General features: G+C 50.0%; 5 protein-coding genes across 5 annotated transcripts; 2 read left to right on the forward strand and 3 right to left on the reverse strand.

Annotated features, from left to right (window-relative positions):
• Positions 1-2,114: 2,114 nt before the first annotated feature.
• FPRO_06091 (uncharacterized protein) lies at positions 2,115-3,882 on the forward strand (the record flags this gene model as incomplete). The annotated part of the gene is made up of 6 exons (XM_031229033.1): positions 2,115-2,201; positions 2,284-2,448; positions 2,498-2,545; positions 2,638-2,923; positions 2,978-3,717; positions 3,775-3,882. 6 exons carry the CDS (start codon positions 2,115-2,117, stop codon positions 3,880-3,882), a joined length of 1,434 nt encoding a protein of 477 aa, XP_031079311.1.
• A 962-nt stretch (positions 3,883-4,844) lies between these two features.
• On the forward strand, positions 4,845-5,672 carry FPRO_06090 (uncharacterized protein; the record flags this gene model as incomplete). The annotated part of the gene is made up of 1 exon (XM_031229034.1): positions 4,845-5,672. The coding sequence occupies one exon, from the start codon at positions 4,845-4,847 to the stop codon at positions 5,670-5,672; it is 828 nt and encodes a 275-aa protein (XP_031079312.1).
• A 258-nt stretch (positions 5,673-5,930) lies between these two features.
• FPRO_06089 (putative dynactin (150 kDa dynein-associated polypeptide) ro-3) lies at positions 5,931-9,977 on the reverse strand (the record flags this gene model as incomplete). Its single annotated transcript, XM_031229035.1, has 2 exons — positions 5,931-9,527; positions 9,576-9,977. 2 exons carry the CDS (start codon positions 9,975-9,977, stop codon positions 5,931-5,933), a joined length of 3,999 nt encoding a protein of 1,332 aa, XP_031079313.1.
• Positions 9,978-10,767: 790 nt separating this feature from the next.
• FPRO_06088 (uncharacterized protein) lies at positions 10,768-12,949 on the reverse strand (the record flags this gene model as incomplete). Its single annotated transcript, XM_031229036.1, has 2 exons — positions 10,768-12,482; positions 12,646-12,949. 2 exons carry the CDS (start codon positions 12,947-12,949, stop codon positions 10,768-10,770), a joined length of 2,019 nt encoding a protein of 672 aa, XP_031079314.1.
• A 2,007-nt stretch (positions 12,950-14,956) lies between these two features.
• FPRO_06087 (putative RUVB-like protein) lies at positions 14,957-16,531 on the reverse strand (the record flags this gene model as incomplete). Its single annotated transcript, XM_031229037.1, has 4 exons — positions 14,957-15,089; positions 15,163-15,494; positions 15,567-16,334; positions 16,388-16,531. The coding sequence occupies 4 exons, from the start codon at positions 16,529-16,531 to the stop codon at positions 14,957-14,959; spliced, it is 1,377 nt and encodes a 458-aa protein (XP_031079315.1).
• Positions 16,532-17,491: the final 960 nt, after the last annotated feature.

Raw genomic sequence — 17,491 nt, forward strand, 5'->3', positions numbered from 1 at the left:
CTGCCACAGAATAAGCTGCCTAGGCTGCACATATTTATGAGTGTATCAAGGCAGACAGCCTGTCGTATCTCACAGTGCCTAATAAGGTAGACTATATTCTCCATTTATACGAATGGCCGCTCGAAGCCTAAAGTTACAGCCATTGTGATACAGAATAAACGGGCATATGCTTGAATGAGACAGTACGCCTCAGGGCTTGCCAGCTCTGGCAGTCCATAGTGGCAAGGCGTTCTAGTCAATGCAGTTGCACGCGTACCGCAATAGGGGCGGCTCTTGATTGGACAGGCAATATCTTTGACACGCGGAGCATGTCGCTTGCACGGGTGTCTGCATGATCAGGCTGAGGGCTTGAGACCCACGGCACGGATAGGCTGTCAGATAGACGGACACTGCTGTTGGGGGCCTCAAGAGCCGATGTTGGTCTGTTGTGGCACCTACTGTAACCCGAAAACCAACGCTGTCATTATTTGTCTGCTGCGGTGGTGGCGAATAGTGAAGTCTTGTGCTTGCTTTACATACGGCTAGATGTATTAGTCGCCGTATGTGAAATAACATCCACCGGGCTACATTGGAGGCGCTGCGCAGGCCTTGGGGTAACTGAAGATTATTCAAGTTCTGTGTGAATATAAGACCTGGATACCTAGCCAAAGATGTTTTTGGTCCATAGAAAGATCAGGAAATCATAGAATATATGTTGAGCAAAGTGTATGAGTGTCTTTGAGGTCCCGTGTTTTTGTCTCAGCGCTAACCGTAGACGAATCAATGAGATGACAAGGCGTTTTCCAGATCAAACGATAACTAGAGTGGAGTTTGACCATATGTAAGGCGAATCGACATAAAAAGCCGCACACTTGCACAGTCACACACACACAGTTAAATTTGTATGCCGAAATATAAACAGATTTCAGGAGGGGAGAGAAACGGCAAACCAGGATTTTGATTTAGTATTGGCTTCTTGAGTCCAACATTTCGCACCCAATCATATATTCACACCTGGAAAGATGGAAGTACCTTTTGTAGTTCTTTCCATTGATTTGTGTCGTCCTTCTATCAATAGGTAGGTGCGAGGCGTGAAATTTGAGCCAATCAGATTGACCCGGGGTTCGAACTTTCACCTTTGGCGCGCGTCTCCACTGTGGATCTGCACCTGCAGCTTGCATGGGCAAGGCCGTGGGCTGATGATCCCTGTCTCAGGTCTGCTAAACTGTGATCGCTGGCGGGAAGGAGCCAAGTGTGCTATAATAAATCGTCAATTTTAGTACCCAGGTATGAAATATAGCAGATTAGTGAATGCAGTTCCCAGTTACACTCCCTTTGCATTTGCAGATTTTAGATTCGTGCATTTCAGAAATCCGCAAATTTACTTTTATCATAAGACTTAATTCCGTTTCCATGATACGTCCTTTTGCAAGACATTTAAGTCCCGGTTATAAATACGGTTGTGCTTAACTTTTATGTCACCACATTTTAGCCAACCTAACTTCGGCTTTTATCGAGGCAAGGTCGCAAGGAACACGACGTTAAAAAAAAAAGTTTTTGCGAAAAGTTGCACACCAAATCTAACTCGATCGCATTCAGTTGATTGATATAGGATCAACGTCAACGTCATCTTCTTTTCTTTATCAACGATTTTCCGTCTCTGATTCGACCCGATCAAAGTAGCTTCCGGTTGCCAATAACAGTGTCGAATCAAGAGCTCAGCTCGTTTGATTGCTTGCTTGCTTTTCTCGGCAACTGAACTCACTGACTCTTCTTTCCTCGTCTCATCTCCCCCCAAACGTGCATACTACCTTACCTTACCTTACCTTAAAGTACCTTACCTACTTTTATACTCGCACTGCGCTGCACTGCACTGCACTGCACTTTCCTTTCTCCCACCCCCATACAACCCAATCCCCTTGCGCCGACGGAGAAAGGGTACCTACCTAAGGTATCTACTACCTTGCCTTACTTATTAGGGTGTGCAGGTTGTTGGCTGGGTGCGTGCAATTACAGGGCCAACAGCTGATCTTTTTTCTTTCTTCTCCCATTTATTATCCAACTTTCTCATTATCGAGAAGTCTGACACGCGCCTTTCACCAACTCGTGTCTTCGCGCTACAAGAGACCTCCAAAATGGCATCCAATACTCAAATGAATGACTTGGTCAGTCGATTTAATGCTCTCCAGGCTCGAGAAATGCCCGAGCAGAAATATATCAAGGTCTGAATTCCGCCCCCGGTACTTTCTGCAGTATCCTCCTTGTGACTTCGTGTTGTCCGATCATTTCTGACTCTCATGACAGGACCTTGTAGAAAGAATGCATGCGCTGCAACAAACAAATCATGTCCTCCAAGAAAAGCTTGCCGACGCTAACTTGGGTTTGAATCATATGAGCCAGCTCCGCAAACTCTATGAAGGCACTCGATTGCAATGTGAAATGCTCACTTCGGATCTTAGTCACATCAAGGTACATATATGTCGCTGTGCGCACAGAACGCAGAAGCTAATGTGTTCAGGGTGTTAATAACTATGTCTATATAATCATGGACGGCAATGGACTCATTGTACGTTCGATCTCGTCTTGTCTAATCTCATCCAGCTCGTCTTCTCGAAAGGTTGTCCATCGCGAAAGAAATCCTCGCTAACTACCATGCAGTTCGATAATCGCTTTATCAAGCAAGGCCGCGAAGGTGGTAAGCAGGCGGCGCAAGCTCTGCATCTCGCGGTAACGAGGCTTTGTCCTAGCCTGCCATCTTCGTTCGAAATTTTCTGCGACGTTCTGGTCAACATTGCTGAGATGGGCCGGGCCCTTGTGAATGATGGCAGCATTGATGACCCAAGTCTTTTTCATGAATTTGCTTTCGGGTTCACAGAGACCAAGTCTTCTTTCAACTTTATTGATATTGGCTTGAATAAAGGAACACTGGTTCGGAAGATCCAAGGTGCGTCCCACGGCTGGTGAAATAATCAGAGACACATTTGACTGACGTGCATAGAAACGGCAACGTGGCATTTGGGATGCTATAACTGTAGACACGTCATGTTAGGCATCGGCCATGGTGCCCAATATGCTCCTTTTCTGCGCAGAGTTAACGAGGCCGGGGATGCCAGAATGTGCGTCTCCCTAATTCTGGGAGAACCTATGGCGCGCGAAATCGAGGCCTGCGGCAACACTGTTTACGCGCTTGACGGCGATATCTTTCGCACGACCAAACTTGTGGATAAGACTTTGATAGAGAACCCGAGTTTGCAGCGTACCGAGACGACTAAACCAGAGGGTTCACCGGTAGCTCGCGCTGCAACAACACAAGCAGTATTAACGCCTGCTACAAGCACTTCATCCATGTCACCTCCACAAACTTCCTGGGCCAAGATCACGAAAAGCGCCACTCCTCCCCCCAAACTGACCATGCCCCTGCCTCCCAAACAGGACAAGACCAAGCTCGCGAGTAAGGCACCTCCTCAGCCAGCTTGGAGCCCTGGACCTCGGGGCCGCGATCCTCCCATCACAGTTGGCATTCCAGCCATGGAAGATATCAAGCGTCGTGAGGACTCGGACAAACTTTGCAACAATCACTTTCTCCGTGGGCCTTGTACCAGAATAGGTGCTTGTACTTTCAACCATACATTCAGGCCGTCAAAAGAGCAGTTGAAGGCACTCGCAATGCTCGCCCGGCAGAACCCCTGCATCAACGGACAAGACTGTGATGTCGACGACTGCATATATGGGCACAATGTGAGTTCTTTCAAATTCCAAAGCCTTTGTTACTACTTGCTCACTTCGCAACTGCAGTGCCCCAATGTAATCAATGGTGTATGCACTCGGTCACATTGCAGATTTAAGGTCGACGGTCATCCCCCGAATACCAAGTTTACCAACAGCAAGATACACGAAAACTAGCTGCATTATGTGTAGCGTTTGCAACAGGTTGCACGGCACTCGGCTGGCACAGTTTCGGACTTGATCTGGTGTACACTATAGACGCTTCGTTTTTCGATCACACGTTTTTAATATTCATTATACGAAGGGCTAGGAAGTTCTACTATGCCTACGACAGGCTTTGCTACGGAACGGAATAACTGGGCTTCGATAAATTGATTGACTTTACCATCGTACTTTTCAAGTTGCCGATGTGTATTTCTTCATCCTTGGTGAAGGCGCCCGGGGTTTGGTGTGTTGCGTCACTCATAAACTAAATTGAGGGTCTCATAATATTCACCTTTCTAAATACTTCATATCTCTAGTTCATGCCCCGATCTTGATGTTCATGGCCCTCTAATTGTAGATCTCAAGCCCTTCTGCTTCTCACGCAAGCGATTGCCAAAGGTTACTCCTAGCCTAGGCTGCCTACTATACCACGAACTGTCTCAATGTCACTTCGGTTGTCAATGATGATCAAATCTCGGATTTTCTGCATTTCCCTCGATAGCCAGATAAGTTTTTACTTTATAGAATTCTTGTAGTTAATAACTAAGTTTGCCACTCTTTTTGCCCCTGTCTTTCTGACCCTTCATTTTCATACCAATAGGAATAACTCTCGGTGAGCTCGGTGAGCAACACAACTTTACCTTAAGTACCTATACCCCACATTGAGGCTCATCCCACACCGGGCTTGGGTGAACTTCATGGGCAAAGTGCCACCTTCCATGTCCCACTTGTACCCCATATCTCCCAACCTCACCTCAACCGTTACCGTCCCGAGTCCTTGGGCCTCAATTGTACACCCCCGACGAGTAGCCTTGCCTACCTATATCGAGCTCGGTGTTTTCTCAACTGCTGGAGGATACTGACACTTACCAAACGTCCCTCCAACTTTACCCCTCCTCCTCATCGTCCTCTGGCAACCCACCAAAACCGCAAAAATGTCCCACCCAAGAATAGAAGAGGTGTCGGACAGCGACTTCGACTCTGACCCTGCAGAGGCCGATATTGATGATTTCGCCGACTCCGATATCATGCGCCGAGTCGAACCCTCAGAGGCCGCTCCTAAAACAGTTCCCGCTGCTGCAGCTCCTCCTCGTCAGATGCCCGCCATCGTCCCCGCCGATGCCCCTGCTGGCGGTACCATGCCCGCCTCAGCCGATCGATCTGCCTACGCCGATTTCCAATGTCTCTACCCTGTCTACTTCGATGCATCACGATCCCGCGCAGAGGGCCGTCGTGTGGGCACAGAACTCGCTGTGAAGGATCCCCTTGCGCGAGAGATCGCAAACGCCTGCTCGAGACTACGCCTACCAACACTCTTTGAACCTGAAAAGGTGCATCCGAAGGATTGGGCGAACCCTGGCCGTGTCAAGGTCGGGTTGAAGAAGACGCCTGGCCACCCTGTCAAGAACAAGCATCATTTGTATCGCCTTGTTGCTGAACACCTGCGCGAGAACCCTACGACCGAAGACAGCCCCGGCCTGCGTGTCCGCATCGGAGGCCAGCTACAGCCCGAGGCTGGGAAGCCCTACCCCAAGCCCGCTGTGCCGCGCGGATGGAAGATGGGCGAGTTGGTGCCGTATCTAAGTGCTGCTATGACCGGTGGTGGTGTCTCTGAGAATCTGTTTAAGGATATGATGAAGGAGATGCAGGGTGGCGGAGACCCAATGTCGGCCCTCATGGGTGCACAAGGAGGTGGCGGTGAAGAGAGTAGCAGTGGTGGTAGTAAGAAGAAGAAGGATAAGAAGGGTAAGGGTAAAGTATGAGGGGATCTATTGTCCGGAATGTAGGAGGATGCCATGATCTGGGAAGGATAGAGATACCCAGCGATCAAGTACAAACAGATGAACAAAAAAGATGAAATGATTCAAGATTCAATTCCTAAAAGCCCCTGAATGTCAGGAGTGATTTGGCAAAGCTTGCTTCTGCTATGTAGATTTGCTATTCGTTCTCTCATACCAACAAAATCCACCAGAATTGATGAAAGACAAAGACGAAATCAAGGGGTATGTAATATTCTATAATCATACAGCCAACCGGCCCTGCAGAGCCTCCCATTCCTGCGATCCCACGATCTGGACACCCCTTCCTGAGCCTGGCACAGCCTTTCCGTCGACGCCGGGCAACTTAATACGTAGACGAGCTGCTGTAGGAGTCTTCTTTCTCCGTTCAGCGTTAGCCGTTTGTCCTTGGAGAACTTGTGCCTTCTTAAGGACCAACTTCTGCCAGGATACCCAGCTTGCATAGTCCTCCATCTGCTTGGCTGCGTGATACTGCGGCGTTGATCGCACAGGCTTCCAGGCGAGCTTGTCTTGGGGCAGGGAAGAGAAGTCGTAAAGGGAGGCGGAAGACGCCATTTTGACGAGCTCGCCGAGGACATCCTTGCCTTCGGCTGCGATCATGTTACGGCGCTTTTCAGCGACAGAAGTAGGCTTCTTGAGTGGCTCAGCAAGCCACTCGTATTTGTGTTGCTCGGATGTACGAGCCCGGCGGTTATCCTCGCGTAGATATCGAACTGCAGACTGCAGACTCTCGATATCTTTCTTGAGGGCATCCATCTCGCGAGCTGTGGCAACGGCTCGTTCCTGGCCTGCCTTGGCTCCAGCAGCATCTGCGCCATCAGCATAAGCACGGCTATCGCTGGCAATCTTCTTCCACTTATCGCGCTCTGACTCAAGATTCTTGAGCTCACGATCTTGCTTCTCAATATCTTCCTTGAGGCTACCGATCTGCTGGCCCGAAGCCTCAAGCTCCTCTTGCAGCTTGGCAATGCGATCAATGTTAGTTTGGGCATCACGCATTCTGGACTCGAGCGTCTCGATCTTGAGGACAGCAGTGCTGAGATGCTCATCACGTTGGGCGATGGTACGGCGAGCCTCGCTATGCTCCTCTTTGAGGCGACGCAGCTCCTCCTCCGCGTCGACGGGGATGGTCTTGAGAGCCTTGAGCTCTTGCGAACGCAGTCGCCAGGGCGCAGGAGTGACGTCGAACTCTTGAACCTGGTCGAGATCGGTAGCAAGGGACACCAGGTCACTGATTTGAGTGGTGACGGCTCGCAACTTGGACAAATAAGTAGAGAACAGGTCCGACTCGCTTGATGTGCTGACAGATAGGACTGTCTTGTAAACAGCAGTTTGTACTTCTGCATAGGTGAAGGGCTCAGTGCGGCCCTCGTCGGCAGTGAACAAGCTGTGCATGCCGAGACCAATCTGTCGTGCTAGATCGGCAAGCTCTTGCGTCGCCTTACAACATTGCTCAAACGCTTCGTTGGTGTCTGGCAGTAGAGACAGAGATCGCGTGCGCAAATCCTGGAGGGCCCGGACAGCCTTGGCAGCGATGACCTTTGTGCCTCGAGTATGAGTAACAACCGCCTCAGACTTCTTCGCGAAGTGCTGAGCCAGCTCATCCTCCTCGCCCTCAGCGGGAACCACTCGTTGAACGAGGCCTCGCACGGTGGTAAAGGAAACGGCTGCGGAGTCAAGGTGGCTCTGCATGACCATGGCCTTCATGTGAAGATCGTCAGCATAGTTAGCCAGGCTGTTAGAGATGTGCACCTCTCCCAAGTGAGAAAGGAGAGCAATGGTACGATGCAACTCGTCGGCGCAAGTCTTCTCCTTCAGGTCGTCGCGGCGAAGACCGTCAATCCAGACGTTCAAGGCTCGCTCAACAGGCTCTAGCTCGTGCAGTGCGTTCTGGTACTTGGAGAACTGCTCGATGGTGCAGTGCGTCATGTCGTTGACGAAGCGATCGCACATAGTAGACACCCAGACGAGTTTATCCGAGGCATCACATCCAGCAAACACATCATCCTCATGTCCAGGATGAGGCTGTCCATTGAGTCGTTCTCGGATGAAGCTGTTGAGGAGGTTCGCTTTGAAGGCCACCCGACGGAAGCGAAGCAGAGAAAGAACAGAATCCTGGTCCTCCTTGTAAGTGTCAGGGAGGAATAGCTTGACCATCTCCAGGTGTTGCTCTGCTTCCTGGGCGTCCAGTCGTCGTAGTTCGAGGTCGATAGTCTTGACTTGAGCCTTGGATGCTGAGATCTGAAGTTTCATGTTGAGATCCATCATGGCCCTGGATCGGTCGTTGAGTTTCTCTGACTCGCCTTCAGTCACAGCTTGTGAGGCCTTCATGTCGTCCAGGTCGCTCTGCAGACTTGTCACCAGCTCCCGGAAGCGTGAGAGGGTATATTCCATATCCTCTAGAGACTCTTCTTGCTGGGCAGCTCGTCGAGCCTGCTCAGCAATGACACTGTCCTTGAAGTCGAGTTCTTCTTGCATCTCTTTTTCGTTCTGCACATGATTAATCTCGAGCTCGTCGTTGATCTCCTTCAGGCTCTCAAGATCATCAATGACAGCCTTCAACTCTTCGATTTGTTCAGACATGCTCATGTTGCGCTCCGTTAAGTCTTCAATCATGTCTTCAGCACCAAGCGCATTGTCGAGTTGTTGACGTAAATCTTCCACGGCACTTTCTGACTGCTCGAGCTTTCCGCGGCACTTGGAGAATTCCTCCTTCATAGTGTTGAACTCTTTAACGTCTTCCTCGAGCCCTTTAATCTGACCTTTCAGTTGTTCCTCTGTCTCCTGAGTTAGGTCACGTAATCTCACAAGAGCTTCCCTGTATCGTTCGTTCGTCCGTTCCATCTGCAACCAGCTTGAAGTTGCTCGTTCTTCGGGGGCCATTCCCTTGCTGTACTCTTCGTTCTCTTCCCGCAAAATCTCAACTTCCAATTCCATCTCTTCGGCTTTCTCCTTCAGGGCCTCCAGCTCGGCCTTCAGAACCTCCGCTGTTTCTTCCGCCATTTCCCGGTCGAGTGTTGCTAGTTCTAATATGCTGTCGTGCTCTGCCTGCAGCTCTTCAACGGAATCAAGTCGCATTTCCGCCTCTTTCAGTAACTTCTTCAGCTCAGCATTTTCCTGCTGTTGCGGTTGGTATTTTTGTTGCAGCATTTGGATGACGCTCTCGAACTTGTCTCTCTCGCCCTGGACTTTGTCAAGTTGTTTTAACTTGTCTCGATCTTCAGCCCGTTTGCGCTCTAAAACCTTCAACTTGGCCTTCAGGTCTTCGATTTCTCTGCTTGCTGCCGTACTTGCAGCAGGACGGGGTCCGGTGGTCGTAGCTGAAGGTTTTCGTGCCGCAGGGGGTGTGGTCGTTCGCGATGAAGGTCCACCTGTAAGCTTTTCAAGCGCCTTTGTTCTAGCTTGCACAGGGCTCCTGGGCTGGGGTGAAAGAATGTCCCCATTATCCTTAATAGGGGAAGCAGTGTCATCTCTGTCCGAGGAGCCTCTTCTTGCTTGCGAGTCGACAGATGTCCGTCTGGCTGCTGAGCTTGGCCGTGATGCTGGCCGAGATGCTGGTCGTGGTGGTCCGGCCAAAGACATGCGGCTAGTCGTTGTCCTCGGGGCTGCGGATGCAGCTTTTGCTGTGCCCGACGAAGTAGATACTTGTCTTGTTCGAGCAGTGGGTGGAGGAGGACCCATAGATGTTCGTGGTCCTCCAACTGATGGGCGCGACTTTGCTCCGACGGAAGGGGCGCGCGCATTTGATGGTGTTCCTGTTCGGGATACAGTGGTGCTCGAAGCAGCACTCAACTGCTTTGTGGGAGATTTCGTAGGCGACTTGATCCGGGTTAGCTTTCAACTCAACAGCTGTACCATAGCACCTACTCTTGCAATGCTTGTCGGCCGTGACACTCTAGGTACTGGGCTAGGACTGGGGGCATTGAGACTCTTTCTTCTACCCAAGCCTGCATCCCCTGCCGCACTCGAGGCTCTACCTGAAGTCGGTGCGAAGCTGCTTGGCCTTGCAGCAGGCTTCCGAGCAGGTGGCTTTGGTGTAGGTGCTTGTGCGATAATCTTGGCCATCACAGGTTTGACAAACATGCCATAGCCCATGGGGCAATCAAAGTAACGCTCACCCTGAACGCTTCCATCGTTTTTGCCCGTCTTGGTCTCCAGCTCAACGCCTATCCATTCTCCGACCTGGAAGTGAGTGGTGCCCACGAAACGAACGATGGCCTTGGAGCCATCGTTTAGTTGGACAGTCTGCCCAGGCTTGAAATCCGGCATTATAAGGTGTTGTCGAGATCGTAGGGCATCGTGCCGGCACCGCTAGTACTTGAGGTGTTCTTGAACGGTGTCGAGGAGGGGGGTCGTCGGCCTTTTCTTTGTCTTTGTTGATGCTGTCTCCTGAGGCGCGTACAGTACTAATTAGACGGGAGGGGAGCTGTCTGGGTAGTGCGTACGGATAGTGGAGCGGTACTTGAGTTTGGTCCCTAGAGTCGGGGCGCGTTTACCTCCCGGATAAATTACGATGGCGGCTGTCATTCCCGGCGTTTAGCGGTTAAGGTACGTACATTTGCTGCAGGGGTAAACTCAAACTCCACCGACTTGCAGGGATTGGATATCAATACCTTTAGTAGTTATAAGGGTGCTTAGCTTCAGCTTCACTTGGAAGACGTCAGGTGTACCTAGGCCGAACAAAGAGCATAGAAAGATGCTTATTTCTTTGGGCTATAATTAGCATTTCAGGTCATACTCTTTGTCTATTTAGTCTCCGGACTTGGCTCAGACTCTTCTCATTATTGGAAGCGTATGTAAACAAACAAACAAACAAACAAAAAAACAAACAGATGTGAGAGTATTGACGCCATGGACTCCTACCTACTAATCTTTACATGTTTACTCCCATCCTTTGGACAGGAATGTGATATTAGCTGAACCAACACATGCTTCCTCCAAATAAATAACCCCATCAGTTATGCGGTGCTGTAAGTTTTGTCCTCAGATCCAGGTGTAGCCTTGACAATGTCCTTTTCATCGCCCACTTCCAAAAAAGAATTATCGTATTTCGGTTATCTCAACGTGCCTTGTCGAGTTTCTCTCTGAAGCTCCCTCCCCGTACCCATTCAATGACTTCAAAAACAATTCGTCGTTCAGTTGCATCATCCAAGTCTTTACCCACCGCAACACGGACAACCATGAGCCCCTTGTATGAATCGACCGTTCCGCACTTCGCGATCTCGTCCTCTAGACTTGGTTTCACGTAGACAACAAGGTCGGGATTGATGGTACCGCGCCAGAGGGTGGCCATCCACTGCCAATGGTCGATCGGTGCATAGGCGTCCGAGATGGGTATCGTACAGGCGAACGAGTCCGAGAGAGTGAGGCTGAATCCTTCCTTAATAAGGGCAACCGGTATCTTTGAACTACCGTTGTCATCCCGTGATGATCCGGAGGCATTGTCCTCTTCAACTGAACCACGTCGCGAAATTGCTGAATCTGAGTCCCTCTCCCGCTGTGAGCCACGTAGCGATTCGGGTTGGCTGGTGATGTGTTTTACCATCTCTCTTGACTTCTGGTGCCATTGAATCATCGTTTCAAAACATGACACAAGGCTGTGGTTCGACTCTGAAGGTTCTTCGTTATCCTGGGAGCCAGTTTGATTGCTTTTGGCCTCGTCTTCCGTTATCTGTCCCCAGGTCTTGAGCGCGATTTCGCTGGAGGTCGAAAGCGCTCGCTCAACCAGCAAGCCAACCTGTTTCAATATTCTTGGCTTCGGTCCCTCTACGGCAATGACAGCCCCCCTATTCTCGACTTTCTCAAGAGATAAAGTTCCAGAACCTAGAGAGCTGATCGGAGTGTGATTTATCTTAGAAAGCACAGACAGCTTTCGCGTGAACGGAATAGACATGACCATGGCCTCCACGCTTCTAGCTTGAGGGTCTCGAGCATTTGATATTCCAAGCCCCGTGACTGGAGTCTGGAGCTGTCGAATATCAACCTCTTGCGCATTCGTGGGAGACATGGCAGTTTGAGTTTGCAGTGGAGGAAGTCTGAGGGACTCATCATCATAAGAAGGGTGCCGGCCTCGATGTTCCTGGTCAGGCCAAGGTCCTCCTGCTGCTGGTCGAGGTGGGGGAGGCATTGGGCCTGATTTTGATCTGGTAAAGTACGGCTCGGGCAGGGGCGTGACAGGGTAAGGTCTCTGAGAAGCCGCTCCCAGTGACAGTGCCCGTCCCATCGTTCCGGGGGATGATATCGGGTGATAGCCGACAGCAGTGTTGTAGCGACGTCTCTTCATTTCTGGTGACTCGGGGCCGTATTCCTCTGCTTCTCGATAAGGAGAACGCTTGGATGGCGGTGGCTGTCTCATGGCCAGATTACCAAAACTTGCACGACGAGCTGCCTCTGGATCACGCAAAGCTGGCGTATATGGATACGGGGGAGCTCTGCCCTCACTTGCCGATGGTGTGGGGTATGGTGTAGAGGGGGTTGAAGGGGTTGCAATGCACCGGAGGTTGCACTTTAAGCATCTCCCAGATTCATCAGCGGAGACAGATCCTGATCGGAGGCCTTGCGACTTGTTACCACGTCGTGGCTGATAGCGATAGTCAGGGTACTGTTGCTGATGGCGTTGCTTTTCTTCGTCTGCCAGTGCTTTCCAGTTGTCTTTCACTTCTTGGGGCTCGTCCTTCCACTGTTCTCCTATGATCTTGGAGATGTCAGGGTTGGACAGGTTTGGGTTGCGAGAGACGACTTGTGCTTGGTGATGTTGGCGATATAGTATGAAAGCTATTGGTAACGGTTAGTTATGATGCTGAACATATGTCGGAGGATTGTTGTGCATAAATGTTGTCACTATCCACAACTCCAAGCTTCACTATCATGACCAACGAAATAGCATATCAACAAAGAAAGAAATAAAGAAATAGAAATAAAGACAGAAGCGACTCACCATTTCGAGGTCTTGGGATCTTGGGCGCCGGAGTGCAGAGACAAATATCTCTTGTAGCTTCATTACTTGCCATACTGCTCGGCGTATTCAGTTTGAGTCTCTCAAGTCTACCATAGCTAGCGTCAGAAGTGTTGATGGGAGCGGTACGTTTTCTACCCAAGCCAGCAGTGCGAGGACTAGGAGAGTCTGGAGTGTCTGGGAGTGCACGAAAGGCTCGGGGCCTATCGTAGTCATCAGAATCCATGGGGGAGTGGGCCGGGGTCATAGCCTGGGAGGGCGTAACCAAAGAGATGACCTGTGTCATTTTTGCTTAACTCTTCTCGTGCTTTGCTCTGCCTTGCTCTCCTCTCCTTTGGTTCCTCTGACGGGCAAGCGAACGGGAAGTGGTAGACCCTGTACCCTGGTCTCAGTGTCGTTGAGATTGAGGCCGAGAGATGAGCTGAGGAGACGCAACTTCTTGATGAGGTAGATATAGGAAGTAAAGATATAATCAATGACCGTGTGTTATTATGGCCTTTTCGCTCCTCGGAATAGGCTCTTCTCTTCTTTCTTCCCTTTCTCGACTGAAAGAGGATGGGATGTTTCTCGCAGTGTTGGGCCACTGTCTGTCTGTGCAGGGCTGTGTCTTTGTGTGTTCAATGGTAGCCCATTCAGTAGCCTCCAAAGAACAATCAAACTGCTTGCTCCTGCAATGCCGTCTCTGTCTTCCTCTATTTCTTTCTTCCGTTCACTTCCTTTCTTTCCGTTGGAGCCTAAAGTGGGAAATTAGGCGTGGCTCATTATCGCCTTCGTCTTTGATCTCTTGTCTTGCCTTTCTCTTGTTTCTTTGATTAGATGCCCTAGAGTTCCCTTCTCTTCACTTCTTTCTTATCACCTTAAATTCCCGGCCTTTCCCTTGTCATCCAATGACACCCTCTTGTTCTTTGATAAACTCAGTTCAACTCTCCCACTGTGTTCTTTACCAATGCTCAAGATAGATTAACCGTTCTGCACCAGAGGCTGCTAAGAGTAAACAGCGGGGAATACCCCTGCATGTCCCGGTTCTCTGCAGGTTTGGCTTAGAGCTTGGTCCTGCGTCTGCACATCCAATGTATGGCCTGGTCTGTCGGCAGTCACAGCTGCATTTCCGTAGCCACTTAACCACTAGCAAGTGTACGGCACCAGGAACAGGGAACAAGATATTTACCGCAGTCGGGTGCAGTCCCTAGTAAAGTAGGACGAAAGAGAACCAGGGTCTGTTAACTAGTTAAAACCTGATAACAAGTGAGAGAAGGAGAGTGTGTGGGAATATGAGCGAATGTGATAGGACCCAACGAAACGGGACGGGAAACAAGAAACGCTCACAAAGAGAACCACAACCCACGGACTCTGCCATGATATATCATCTTTTCTCCCTTTCCTCCCTGGTCCATCTTTTTGTCTCCCTATGCAGAGCACGTCCACTCATTATGATGTGAATACCGATCCTAAACTGGTCCAAGCACAGCACATTCTGACTCTGACTAGCCCCTTGTTGATTCCAGCCTCATCCAACAACAACAATGCAGTGTAATGTCCAGCCGGAATGTGGACTATGTCTAGTCTTAGTCTGGGGCTGGAATGTTTGGTAGTAGGCACTGAAACAAAGACAATGTCGTCTCCGAAATTGGCACAAGTTGATACGTAGCACGTGATGCATAAACTCGTCCAAGGGCGACTTTCTTTGAATATCTAACCATATTTAGTTATGCGGGCTAACAGTTCCCATCAAGGCTTGAGACGGCAGCTGAAAAGAGATGAGGTAGACTGGCACTGGCACTGGCACTGGCACTGGCACTGGCACTGGCACTGGTAACGCAGGATTGCTCCCTCTCCACCACCCAATCCCATCTGACCCAGTGTCAAGGGCTTGGATGCCAAAGTTGAAGTGGTTGCTCAATGATCAAAGAGCTTGAAGGAGGGTGCCACTTTGTTGTTTGGTCTAGATTTAGCTTATTATAATGGGAGCACAAGACATGGAAGGGAGGCACACACCTCCCACCTACGTTAGAGGGAGCTAAAGTTAGACAGGGATTTGCAGATGCCATTCTCTCTCACATCTTGATATGGCCAATGGTTAAAAGCCAGTGGCCAATCTGAGCCAGCCCGACGCCAATTCTCTGTAGTATTCCATGGTTCCCTATCAAGTACACAATAGCTAGAGGTCAGGTGTTTTCTTTCCTTATCAACCACGTAGCTCCTTTAAAAAGTAGTAATTATGACACGTCTTCCCTCGCATCCAGCGCCTTCTAGACTGAAATTCAACACTCTCAGGTTCTGCAGCCTCTCCATTTTACGCGAGGTATCCTCGCCCGGCCTCGCTGCTGAGGAGGGCGGCACTTCGGCGGGCATCAAGGAACAAGTCCTCACATTCAGCGACGTCCTGAACGTCGATTTGAGAGCGACCGTTGGCCTTGGCAAGAATGCTGTATCTTCAGTCAGCAACTGTGTCTCGGATTATTTTACCACAGGGTCTCCCCTCTCGCCACAGTGACTTACCTTGCAGGGGTCAACAGCTGCAGACAATACCGCAGGCTGATGCGGACACCGTGTTCCGAGATTTTGTCAATGGCAGCATCTGATACTGAGACGCCTTCGGTTGATGAGCGTATCCGCACGATGCGCTTGATTTCTTCCGCCTCGTAGGGCGTTGTGGGGATGATGAGCAAGCGTGTGAGGAAGTCGGCAGGAACTCCGTGAGCCGCGACAATGTCGTCAGTGCCTCTAATGGTGCACATTCCCCGGTTGGAGGCCAAGACCACGATGGGGGAGATGGGCGATTCCAGGGCTCTGTTCAGGTAGGTGAAGCACTCCACATCGAGCATGTGTGCCTGTCAAACGTCATATCGGTTAGCCTCAGAGTTCCCGTCCCGTTATGATAAGGAGGATGGGATGTGTGTTACCTCATCGATAAACAAAACGCCTGGCACAAGCTCAGCAACACCCTGGTCGATGTACTTGCTGACCACTTTGTTGATCTCTCCACGAAGTTTGTCTGTAATCTCCGTCATCTTGGGCTTCATTAGCTGGCCCATCATGCTCATAATATCCTGGCCGCCTTGAGGACGGGCATTGGCCACATCGAGGTCATGTAGCGTAACGTCTTGCACAATCTCCTTCTTCTTGTGTACCTCACCCTTGGGAATAGGTACGTACTCCTCCGCCTCCAGGTCAAATTCCGTGGCGTAGGCATCTGATCGGCCAACTCGTTTGCAGGCACCCGTGTTCGCTTCGATATAGATCACGTCGCCGACCGTCACTCTCTCCTTCTGAATTGCTTCGTAGATGCTTGGGTCGAGGCGGAGCTTCTTCTGTCCCTTTGCGCTCTTGAGTCCAATCAAGAGTGTGCTGATGGTCTTGCCGTAGCCGCCTAACGGGTTCTCGGCCTCCTCGGGTGTGAGTTCTGTAACCTCTCCTTCGTACACCTCCTTCGTCTCTCGGACCTTGAGGCCAATAGCTCTTCGGAAGTTCTCCATCAGCATCTCAGTCTTCTTGACTTCGGTAGAATAGATTTCGCTGCCAACGATGGGGCAAAAGGGAATCTTGGTTCCCAATTCTTGGCTGATCGCGAGCGCGAGAGCGGTCTTTCCGGTTCCAGGTCCTCCTGCCAACAGCACGCCTCGGCCAGCCATCTTCTGAGCCCGAATCAAGTCCACTACAACACCGCAGGACTAGCAACCGAATAAGTATTTATAAGTCAATATTCGATACAATCGGTCCTTACCTCACGCGCGCCGACTTGACCGACAAATCCGGCCGCTTGCTTCTCTGCATATCCATCTGGCTTCAAGCCCAAGCCCTTGATGTGAGTATGGGCGGCTGTGCGATTGTCTCGCTTGTTACCCTTCACCTCGCTGATCTGGACCATGGTGTCGGCGGGTGTCGAATATGCCGACAGTTATTATCTTCGATGACGGGTTTTTCAGCGCGAGTCTTCGATTCGTGTAGTGGGGCAATTCGTGATGTGATGATCGAGATAATGGTTTGTTTTTTGCTGTCGCAGAAGCTTCTAAATATTTGCGACTGAAGCTGAGCCAACGAGCTGCTCTATGGATACCAGCGCGTTCAGACGCTATGACGGTCACGTGCATGCTCTGGCCTACCCTGTAGCTACTAATCACTCCCACTGGATATAACACCATGTTTTGTATATGCTACTCATCAAATACATAACTTATCAACGAAGGAAACACAATTCCAGGATTCAACGGCTTGCCGTGGATAAGGTGCGACGGTTAGTATGTTTAAAAGAAAATAACGATTGGCTTTTTCTATAGCACGAGATGGAGCTGGGGAATATCAAGTCACCGGAAATAAAGCAAGGTACCCAAGAGACATCTGTAACTACTAGGTACACAACTCCTCGCAAAAACTGCATGGAGTAATTAAGATGATGTTTAATTCGAAACTGCTATCTTCAATGATAATTATAAAATTATCGAGCTTGATGATGACCCATCTCCTCCTTCAAACATCTGAGCAGTGCCGTGAATAACCACGTGAGTTACATGTATGGTTCTCATGATGATACCCAATGTGTCCGAGAGAGCTGAACAACGGCCCAGAAGCTTTTTGAATGAACAAAATCTAGTAAGATGGCTGTATTACATATAATTCAAAGCACGTACGTATGCTTGCGACGTAGACATATAGTTTAATATTATCCGTCTGCCTGATAGGTAGTGTACTCCGTAGTGGAAATCAAACGTATCCTCATGTTGACATAAAGTCACGAACTATGGAGAGATTTCATGAGGCCGTTCAGGGTAAGCATGCATGCACCTCCACGTAATCTGTCAGGCACAGCTACCGCCACGCCCCACTAAGC

This window comes from Fusarium proliferatum (assembly GCF_900067095.1).
Source record: "Fusarium proliferatum ET1 genome assembly, contig: FPRO_scaffold003, whole genome shotgun sequence".
Taxonomy (NCBI): domain Eukaryota; kingdom Fungi; phylum Ascomycota; class Sordariomycetes; order Hypocreales; family Nectriaceae; genus Fusarium; species Fusarium proliferatum.